Here is an 11,295-nt window from a genome sequence, read left to right as displayed (position 1 = left end):
TTTTTTTTTTTTGCTATCCCTTCCATTTCTAACTTGCTTTTAAAAGAAACAATTGCTACCCCGTGTGGACAGAGCTGAAAAATGTCACTCTTTTTAAAACACTGTTTACCTTTTATTTCAGGCTCTTCGCCAGATTTCCCAGAGAACCATAAGCACTGCTTCACGCAGGCAGTTTGCAAATAGAGTTTCTGAGCAGCAGAAGCTTTTTCAGGTACTGAGTGAGTTGAATAACGTTAGTAGATTAACAGGGTTTTAGTAGATCATAATGAGATGTTTTTCTAAAGAGCTGGTCTAACTCCTCATTACATCAGAAGAAAGCTCTCGAAATCAGTTGAATGATTAGAGTGTTCGCAATTTACAGTTGTTTTCTGCAGAGATTAGGAGTATTTGTACATATGAACTTGACTTGCTAATTCTTTAGGCTTTTTTTTTTTTTACCCTGTGAAATGACTTGTACTGAAGTTTATTGTAAGTATTAGGCACTGTACAAAGATAAAGTACTCCAGAATGGGTTGATATGGGGGAGTACGTCCAAAGAACAAATATAGAAAAACAGTGAGAGGACAGAAATACAGTGAAAAAGTAAGCCTGAAATCTTACAGCTCTTTTTATAGCTCATAGATGAGCCCCATAATTTTTAATGAGGATGTGGTATTATTGTATTTTTCMGTTATGAAAACCGTAAATGTCTTAAGTGATTGGATTAAYTCCTAGAAAATTATTGAATCTTTASAAGTAATATCTGAATTACTCTGTTCCTGATTGATAGAGACACCGAGTGAACTAGTGAAAGCAGAGAACACTCGAGCATAATCCCAGCTGTGAGCCACAACCCGGAGCTGTAGCTTCATASTGAGGATAAAGAGGGCTTCAGCAAAGTGAAAGGGACCAAGTATATTAGAAGCCCCACTTAAACAGTTTTTTTATCTTATCACTTTCCTTTCCCCTGAAAGAGAAAGCCAGTCTTGCTGAGACACTAAGAAGCACGGTGTTCATTGTGAGCCCAGGGGAAGCAGGATGTTGGTGATGGGAGGGGTCAGAGGTTCTGTTTCTGCTGGCAGAGATCTCTAGGCATAGCTCTTCCTCCTTTCATTYCTTTCTTGAGGAACAGCAACTTAAGGTGGACTGGGTTGCAGGTCACCAGCACTGGAGGCTGGCTTGAAGTCCCGAGCAGCATGATCTTGCTGACAGGGGTAAAGATCATGTTGATCTGGTGCTTAGGTGTTTTACTTGGGGTGGAGCAAAACAATTTCCTGGTAAAACGCCACCAAGTGACAGTTCAGACTCCTCCCCCTGTTGCTCCCTATAGCAGGGATTGTGCTGGAGATGGATGGAAAGTTTCTAGGAATGGGGAACACATCCTGTTGCACTCGAGGGGTCTGGCAACTGGTGTCAGAAGTGTTTAGGCATCTGTCAGTCACTGCTTTAGATATGAATTGTGCATGTGATTTATTGTACTCCCCTAGTGAGTCATCACCTGATACCAGAGTGAAAGCTTTGAAGACAAAGTGGGATCTAAATAAGGTTCAGTGTCTTTTGGGAGTTGGAAAGATAATGTAGGGTAGTAATTCTTCCTCTGAGTAATTGTTGTTATGTAAACACAATATTGCAGGAACTGTATATAAATAGTTTATTTTTGTCACTTGTTTCCATTAGGAGGATAATGGCGTCCCAGTGCATCTTAAAGGTGGGGCAAAGGATCATCTGTTGTATAGAACCACCATGGTTCTTACGACGTTTGGTAAGGCTAACACTGAAATATTTATGCTTTGTACAATCTCCAGCATGGCTGATATTTTCTCTGTAAAATAATTATGTAATTCCTTCAATCTGTTCTTGAGAACATCCAAAGTGCATGTAGAGAAACAAAAACCATGTTTGGACATACTGTATATTCATTTGTGCTTTTTTCAAGTTTAGATTTTCARATGGCTTTTTCCCAGACTGAGTATTGTGGGCTGAATACTCCTTCAGGTTTCATGTATGATGTTACAGAAAACTAGAACTAATTAGCATATTCTGCAAGGAGTGAAATGTATTTATAGCACATACATGAACCAGTTTCACACTAACCTGACTCTTCTTAGTGCTAGGTAATATTCAGTGTACTGAGTTTTTATGCTGTGAAAACTAGAAGAATTCTATTCAATATAGAATATTTAACCTTTATGTCTTGTTACATAATTTTTCAATGGTCTCTACCTTAAATATGTTGATCAAATGAATTTTCAGTTCAGCTACTTTAAGAATGAGTAACCTTACTTTATGATTGTGTAGTGCCTCTCTCCACTATTTTTTTCCTGTTTATTTATTTTTGTGCAGCCTGTGGAGAGGTATTTCAAGGTTTTTTTTTTTTTCTAGAATATGAATCACCAGAAAAAAAATCGTTGAGATGTGGGTGGAAACGTGTTTTGTCTGAATTGCAGCTGCTTACTCTCAGTACTTTTTCTGGAACAAACTGGAAAACTGACTTGAAAGGAATTCTGTTTGCTAATCTGAAAATATTTTTTCTGTCTCTTAATTCAGGAACACTCTATAGTGTTTATTATCTGCTTGTCTCTTCAATGCCCAAGAAGCCGAACTGATTCCATTTGAAGATGCCTCAGCAACTAACATCTCTTTGTCCAGTTCCGTGTGACCATGGTGGCAGCTTATACTTACTATAAGCTGGCTTAATGATTGGAATCATAAGTTAATTGTAACGTGTAAACTGCAATCAATAAAGCAGTTTTTACGTGGTGTGGTGTCTACATGTATCTTGTGTTTATGTGCRTGGGCCCAGCTGGTGAAGAGGGCTTTAAACTATGGTTGCTGGCAGAGGAGAGCCTCAGTCCATGCCCCTCCTCATCTCAGTTTGATGCYAGTGCCAACCATAGACGCCCATCGCCAGGAAGGAGATCACAGGTCAGCAGGAGCCCTGCAGAGCAGCACAAAGGACTCGCATACACTCTGGTCAGGGGTCTCATCAGGGACACAACTTCAGTGCCTCTGTGAATGCATGCAGCATGGGGAATGAACAGGAGGAGTTAGAGACATGCTCCTACCTGCAGGGTTGTGATCTCAGTGGCTTCACAGAGAAGTGGTGGGGTGGGTCCTGCAGCTGGAGTGCTGGGTTGAAAGGACAGGCTGTGTAGATGAGATGGTATCACCTTCTATATCAATAACCAGCCAGAAACATGGAACTCTGCCTGGGGATGGATGAGGAGCTGATGGAGAGCTTATGGGTCAGGATTAAAGGGAGAGCAGGGACAGGTGACATTGTTGTGAGGGTCTGTTTCTGGTCACCCCACCAGGATGACTGAGTGGGTGAGTCTGTAGACAGACACAGACATATATCTACAGACAGATAGGGGCAGCCTCACATTCACCAGCCCTGGGCTCATGGGGGACTTCACTCCGGAGGACAACCCAACAGACCATAAGCATCACTTTTGAGGCACCCTGATGGCTCTTCCTGGCTTGATTATTTGGATTATTGGGGAAAATCATGGAAACCCATTTTAGTTGTGCATCCCCAGTTCACTTTTATGTTCCTAACAGAGTTTGTGACTTTTTCACCTTCCTGTCRTGTTGCTRCTTGTGGCTTATTATGMCCTAAGTCTGTTAYTRACTCTGTAACARACAGAGCTTCTAAAAAAAACCCAARCAATTTCATCAAAAKAATTCTTTTGTTTCTCTTCTCAAGGAAACTGGAATTATCAAAATGTGAAAATGAACTCAAAAATGTAGCCTCCCACTACAGTGCTATTTTAAGCCTCTCGTGGATTAAGTTTGTTTCCAATTTTTTGTTGCTATCCTGGAGAATCAGAGTAGGCTTTTTAAACTTGAGGCAAACTGAAAGAGAAGGGYGAGTGTACTCTCTAGTAGAACCAAAACTCTTAAAAGGTCCGTGGAGGAATACCTCTCAATGGTAGTTTCTGTCRGAGACTGAAATAYTATAGTTTATGWCTTAAACAYTTTCCTGMAGGACTTTTGCCTGTTAYWGCAGAACTGTATTACAAAAGCTGCACAGAAGGAATAGGCCTCCTGACAGGTGCTGGGCTGCCCACTGGTGAAGCTAAGTAACTCAGAGCTGGGAGAGAAGAAGAATACATTCACGGAAGGATCATGCTTAGCACCTTCAGGGTGGAGATACATCCCCAGGGCTATCAGCTGCTAGGCCAGCACAGACCCTGACACCAAAGGGGAGAAGCTTTGGGTGTGTGGTGAGAAAGCGTCTGGTCAGAGGCAGTGAGAGCCCAGGCTCTGCTGTGCATACCAGCTCAGCTGTGGAGCCCGGCACCCTGGGACAAGCTTATCCACATGAAGGGACAGCTGAGGGGGTGWCATGGCCCATCAAAGGCCTTCCCASGGGGGTCCCCAGACCCTGCACCAGGGATGATGCAACAGATCCAGTGTTGCAAGGGACAGCACCAAACCTAGCCCCCTGCAGGGGAGACACGTGGGCGTTACCACCTGGCCCAAAACATTAATGCACTGGATTCTGTACTCTTTGGTGCGGTGGTGCAGCAGCGTGACAGCCATGGTGGTGGACTGTCACCACCCAGATGACCGGATGGACAGGAGCAACGAGACATTGTTGAGACCCCCAGAAAGGTGATATGTTTCTGTCTAACTCCTGTTGCTCTTTTGAGAGTTCTTGGGGAAAAAACTCATGCCAGAGCACCCTCAGCTCCCACCCCTCTCCCCCCAGCCCCCTCCCCCCCTTTTCTATTTATTTTTATTTTTATTTGCCTCTTTTACTATTAAATAAAATAAATCCAGGATGGTTTTTTTTGCACCGTTATATAACCTCATGGTTTTAAACACATTTTTTGGTATATTTCAAACCTTTCTGGGGTTGATCTGCTTTATTAACAGAGACTTAGTATCTTCTGCTCCTCTGTGTTTAAACCAGATCCGACAGCTTCTCTGCACAGATGGCTTTGACCAACTRCATGACTAATGGAATAAGAAATGCCTGGATGGATTTGTTGGMAAAAGGGTTGGGAAGTGGGGTGCAGCCTATCTTGAGATGAACATTGATGCCTACAAGGAAGAAAAACTTTGCAACTCAGTGAACTATAAATCACAGAATTTGAAGCTGTCTGCTCTGTGCAATGCTTGCAAGGCTTTTGCCTGTGATGTGCCYAGAGTTACTCTCAAGATGTGGACCAAATGATGGGCATCTGGAAGGCAGCATAAGAAAAGATCAACATCTTTAAAAAGCCCACATCTTTTCCTGCCCACAGGAATTACGAAGAATTTTGAAAGGAGTAATTGTTCAAATAGTCCAAATTACAAAAATCCTGKGGTGAGCTAGGCAGTAAATGCATGTTTGTGTGTGCAACCAAAACAGAATGTGCAGCTGTTCTTGTTCTTGCACCAGTGTCCGGCATCTCAGTGTCCACTGTCCGGCATCCACAACCCGTGAGTTTCGCTGCCGGCAGCAGCTCCGGCGGGAGAGCACGTGGAGTAAATGAAGTTAGGAGAAAGCTTCATGCTACAAAGCAATTACTATTTATAGACAGAGCCTTGAAATGTTATTTAAATTAATATCAAACGGCAAAAACTTGTTGTGTTAGAGTTGGGTCTAATAACCCCGAAATAGTCCCTGGAGTGTGCCGCTGGAGCGGGCGGAGAGCGGGCGGCATTCCCGGGGATGCGCTGTGCCGCTGCCGGCGCTCGCAGGGAGGCGCCCGCGATCCATGGGGCTGCCAGCGCTCCGGAGCTCGGCTGCGGCAGGAGCAGGGGGAGGGAACCAAACAAAACCCACGCTCAGCTGCGCAGCACATTTCATCACAACGCTAGCAGGGAAACGCCGATCTACTCTGCAGTCTGTACATGTGTTTTGTTGYGGGCACATCCACATCACAAATTGCCAGATGCAAACGGGGTGCCTGTATTGCCTATGCTGTCCCTCTCTAGGATGATACAAAAAGAGAGCTGTGTATCTTCTTCATTGCTCAAATATCTGAAGATCTCACTATGGGTATTACAAGCAGCAGAAACTAAAATAAGCAGCATCCATTACTCCTTGCTAATGTGAAAAAAGTTATAGCTTTAAAATAATAAAATGGTCACTAATATGAAGTAATGGGCTTCTAGCAGTTAACACAAACTGCGAGCTTTCCTTGTCTGATCCTAGTACTGTCGYGCTGAATTATCATCTTTAAATCAGCGTTTTTCTGGGGTTAGTTGCTATACCTTACTGCAGTCCTACTTTTGATTTGTGTTTAGGCGATACATAGTATCTCTCCACCCAAAATATTTAATGTAAACTGCATTTGCTATTTCAGCTTAATGTAAATTTATTTTTCAGTTACTGTTATTTGAAATGGAAATTATCACTTTTTTATATTTTGCTTTGAAGGATGGGAAAGGATCCTGTAGCTGAGGACATGGGAATGTTCTTCTTAACTTCCACTGAGCTGAATTGTTCTAATTATCACCCCAAAAATTTGGGGGCCAATTTCTGTTAGATAGGCAGTGACTACTTAATCTCTTCAACTTTCCTTGCTACTCTACTTTGCATTATTTAAGATTTAAAACTTATCTAGCTTTTAAACTTATACAGATTTAAGGTTAACAAAGAAAGCTTAGTAGTGTCCCAGCTTTGTCAAAATTAGAAAACAAAGTTGTTTATGGTACTGTAAGAGAAATCACTATTCAAATAAGAATCAGATGAAACAGAAGAAAATTAAATTCTCGGTACTGCAGTTCCAGATTCCACAATCCTTTCTGAGACTTCAGACGCACAGACCATGTTTTACTTTCTCCACTTGGAAAGTAGCTCAGAATATCAACTCTTAAAATGGTGCCCTGGGCTACATTGTCTTGGCTGCTGAATATACGTGTAGATCCAATTAGGTTGACACACAACAAAATTTCCCCAATAAAAGTCWGAGTACTAATAATACACAATAACACAGCATTGAGTACCTAAAAGACATCGTGAAAAAGATCAGAAACTCTCAGAAGTAAAAAGAAAATAACAGAGAGATATCTAAGTGTATGATCTTCATTGTACATTCTTTTTACAGATCCCAGTGTAAAAATGTGACTTTTCTAATATTGCTGACCTTGGCTATCACTGCTTTGAACTATGAGAAACATGATGAATTKTTTTTGGCTTTTTTCATATTATGCTGTCCCTCCTTACTCTCCCATTCTTTCCCAGTTCTTYTAAATATCAGAGCTGGAGGTTAACCTTCACAGTTGCTAGGGTGAATCAGACTTTCAGAGTCAAAATCAAACAGAGCAACCTGACTTGACCCTAAATAAGGTATTTAGGGGATGAGTAAGTCAGAACTAATGTATCTTTTCATGTGCATGCTTGTGTGATTATTTTTTTAAAGAAGTTCCTTTTAGCAATAACACCACCTTCTCTAATCTAACTTGCCTGAGCCTTTCCACTTATTTTCTCAGTACTCAGTTAATTCTGCTATAAAAATAATGGCTTGTCCAGAAACACAATCTGAGGAGAATCTCTTGGCTGGACTGTAGTTTTTCTGAATGTGAGTATTCAAGTCTTCAAACTCAGAGAGCAACACATACATTCTATGATGCATTTTGGTCTTGCCTCAATGTTTTTGAAGAGTTGCTGTTATTATTCACTGATTTTRTACTAGTCTAACTGATCACAGTTAACAAAACACATCTAAAGCTAAAGCTTTGTATCTATTTCCTCAAAAACATTCATCCTCTCTCAATGGCTGGGATTCCTGTTTATAACTGTTGTGAAAAGCTAAATTCATTCTCAGGGRCTGGGAAGGTACTTGAGGGAAGGGTTTATCCCACTGAGTCCCCAGCCAGGCAGTTCTGGGTTTAGATCCGATGTCTGTACAAAGTTCAGTAAGTTCTCAAAACATTCACTCCCATTGCATGCAGCCTGCTGTGTCCTAGAGAAAACTGCCAAAGAAAGACAAATTTGTCCTTTGCTTGTGTGTTTCTTTCTTTGGGTYCCCAATCCACCAATCTGAACTTTCTGAAGCATAAGGATCTTTTGTCTCTTCAGTCCGGTTTATCAAGTGCAATCTAATCATCTTCCTTTTGTCTCCATAGTGTTTTATTCTTTTATTATTATGTTAACCTGCTTTAGTATTTTCATTCATTAAAATGTCTGCCCCTTGCCTCTTTGGGTCTCTGCTGTCTGCAAGAAAAGGCAAGATGCTCTCTGGTGGACATGGAAATAAATTGGAAAGTGACGATCAGATAAAATCCAGTAATATTTAAGCATTACATATACCAGAACATGGAAGGAGTTACAATAAAAAGGATCAAARGAGGCTTAAAATTATCATAGGAGTTTTAAAATTACCTAAGGTTTCCTAAAGAGAATTGTTGCAAATCAAATACGAAATGAACAATGTCGCAGTACTGCTTTAAAAGCGTATTTCAACATAAGCATTCTCCTCTGTGAACAATATGTGTTTGATTGCTATCAGAGTTGTAAAATACGAGAAAAGTAGAATGTCTTGTGATATGTCAATCTAATAAAATGGTATCCTTGGCCGTAGAGAGACATTGCAGAATAGCTCTCTTGAGGCTGCCTGGGGACCTCACCTAGAGATAGTTCCCTGTGATTTCACCAAGAGCAGCAGAAGMATGTTTTTCTTGGGAAGAACAGTAAGATGTTCAGAGTAGATACTTAAAGTGTGCTAATTGGGTTAAACGTTAAACATTTGCCTTCTCAGGGCCAAAGACATAGTCCAGTTTTAACAATATCTGGAACAGCAGAAAAAAAAAATTCAATACTTTTAGATGAATGTCTTTAATTTTCCGCAGAAKTTTTTTCCCTTTTAGCCAAGAAATCCTTTGCAGGATTTGAACTATGTGATCTTTCCAAAATGTTCCTGCTTACAGATTAAGATTATTTTGAGAGTTTCTATGCAAATCTTATAGTATCATCCTCATCAATGTGACTGTAACATGATTCATAGATATTTGGACATGTCTTTGGGAATAAGAGGGAGAGAGGGAGATTCAGTGCTGTTAGACTTTGCTGCCGCTGTTGAGACGGTTTGTTTCCAATAACTGTGAGCTGCTTCTGTTCCTGCAGGGTTCTAAGGAGGAGCTTGTGATTCCTACACTAACGTGTTCTTAATAATTTTTGAGTTRTATATGTTTATGTAATATAAAAATTGTACTATGTTGTTTCATGTCCACATGAGCGCTTACCCTAGATGACTAATGCTCTGGGACCTGAAGTTTATAATGGAAAGGCTGACACACACTCAGTCTTATCTATCATAGCACTATGCAAAAGGGAATTATATAATTAAAACATTATAATGATCTTTATAGCTCATTGGGAAGTTACAAGTCCCAGAGGAGTCAGGCCAACAGCGTTATCAAGGTTTATTCAGTTATCTCTTAGGAGCAGTGGGCACATTTTGCTAAATATAGTGTGGTGTGCTAATATGTGCTCTGYGTGGAGCATGTCACTGGGATCACTGTGCCACAGAGCTGAAGCACAGTACACGGGAGATTAGCACACCTCCCCTTGGCTGAGACTTTCAGAAAGAAGTCTTTAAACTTAGACTGCTAAATCCATATTCTGACATTTACATAAATAGCCTGATTTCTCATAAGAGCATTACCAAGAAATTCTCTTCTATTAAAATAAAAAACCAGCAAAAATGTCTTAGAACAACAAGAAAAGATTTCACTATTTCTTGAAATAGTGCTCAAATGTATGACCAGTTTTCTGGGAAAAGAAGAGGAGAACCTCAACTTTCAGTTTCCCCAGCTTAATTACTTGAGGGGTATAAGTGCAGTGTCTGAAACAAAGTCACAAAATCTGTGTGTGGTGCAGGATAGACATTAACTCTATGATGTATATGATGCACAGATAGGCAGGAATCTCTTTCACAATCTGTACCTCTGTTTGTGTCTGAGATCCAAGATCAGAAAAGCAGATGAGTAGGACCTGAAAATCGCTAMCATCCAAACATCTTTTGACCAGCATCAGGCCCATTTACTGATCTTATTCTGGTTCCTGGTAAATAGGTATTTAAGTGAGYAGACTCACGTTTGCACCAGCAGAACACTTGTCTGGTAAAGTGCCACAGATGAAAAGTAAAATGGCTTGATCCAGTGYCTAATCTGGGGTGCCCAACACCATCTCAGTTTGTATTTGAGACATTTGCTTGGGGCTGGCAAATATAACAGAGGGCCTGCAGGAGATTCATACACTGGTGTYATAGCAATCAGGGACTATCAGGATGCCTGTGACTCCCAAAACAGCCCTGGGGCTTGCCTCTGGCTCTTGGGAGGTTAGAGAAGCAGACTCTGCAGTCTTTATTAGAAAATAAGGTCCCAACAGCCACTTCTAGCCTAAAGGGACCTCATCTCACAGCAGCTGTTCTTGACTGGAAAAAAAGATCATGACATAGTAAAGCCCCATGTTGTGATGTGCCTTAAACAGGAAATCCCCTAAATGCTTTGCAAAGGGCACTGGGCAGAGGGTAAAGGAGCAACAGGTCAGATTTACCAAAATCTTATTTGTTTAAAAATCCTAATCAGATAAATTTATTTATTTATTATGTTTGTTAAACAAATAAGAGACATTGGAGCTAATAGCAAACACATTCCCCCAGATAAAAAAATACATGCAGAAATCAGGACAATGCCAAACCCAGCACATGTTCATTAAACKGGGGTGACTAAAAGCTAACAGAGTAGCGAGGCCAGCTGGAGAACATCCAAGAGTTYAGAGGAAAGGGCATATGAGAGGAGACATTTTAACAGCTTCAAGTGAAGCCTCTCAGCAGGCTGTAGAGGTGTTGATACACAAGAGAGAGACTTTACTCCAACAGGTGAAAAAGGCTGTCAGCAAACAATACATGGGAGTATTTCAAGTAACCTTTAATAGCAGAAACAAAAGCCAGTAGTTTTCTGTTTACTCAACAGCGTGCTTCTGATATTGAAGCACAAGGCAACATCTATTTATAATCCAAATAAATCTTATGTTCTGGTATTTGGAACTGTCAACATTCAACATATTGGGAAGCAGCAGCCACAAGGCTGCATTAAGAAATGCTGATTTAGATCTGCATTGTTTTGCTCCATTTATTTTCCTCCTTAGTCACTGGCCAATTATGACTTGTGCTAAAGGAACAGGTTTGTTTTTCAAAGTTGGCTCATGTGGAGTTCATAAATGCTGCGACAGGTGATACCTAGGGTGTGTTTTAAATGCCTCCAAGCTAAACTCTTGCTTGACTCTTTTTCCCACAAACTCTCTAAGTATCCAACTGTCCATCAATATCTGTGATAGGTGACATGCAGATGAGAGCACCACAGGTCCCAGGAAAG

General features: G+C 40.9%; 1 protein-coding gene across 1 annotated transcript in view; it reads left to right on the top strand.

Annotated features, from left to right (window-relative positions):
- LOC130575351 (cytochrome c oxidase subunit 7A2, mitochondrial) overlaps positions 1–2,739 on the top strand; it is a 3,850-nt gene extending 1,111 nt beyond the window's left edge. The window contains exons 2-4 of the mRNA XM_057369186.1: positions 122–211; positions 1,657–1,741; positions 2,527–2,739. Of these exons, the coding sequence (XP_057225169.1) occupies positions 122–211; positions 1,657–1,741; positions 2,527–2,585 (234 nt within the window). The 3' untranslated portion in view covers positions 2,586–2,739. The remainder of the gene's footprint in view (positions 1–121; positions 212–1,656; positions 1,742–2,526) is intronic.
- The last annotated feature ends 8,556 nt before the right edge of the window (positions 2,740–11,295 follow it).

The sequence above is a fragment of the Malurus melanocephalus genome, unplaced genomic scaffold, assembly GCF_030028575.1.
Source record: "Malurus melanocephalus ecotype Western Australia unplaced genomic scaffold, MMel_1.1 scaffold_4, whole genome shotgun sequence".
In the NCBI taxonomy this organism is placed as follows: Eukaryota; Metazoa; Chordata; class Aves; order Passeriformes; family Maluridae; genus Malurus; species Malurus melanocephalus.
Note: the sequence above shows the minus strand (reverse complement) of the source record. Positions and strands in the feature narration are given on the sequence as shown.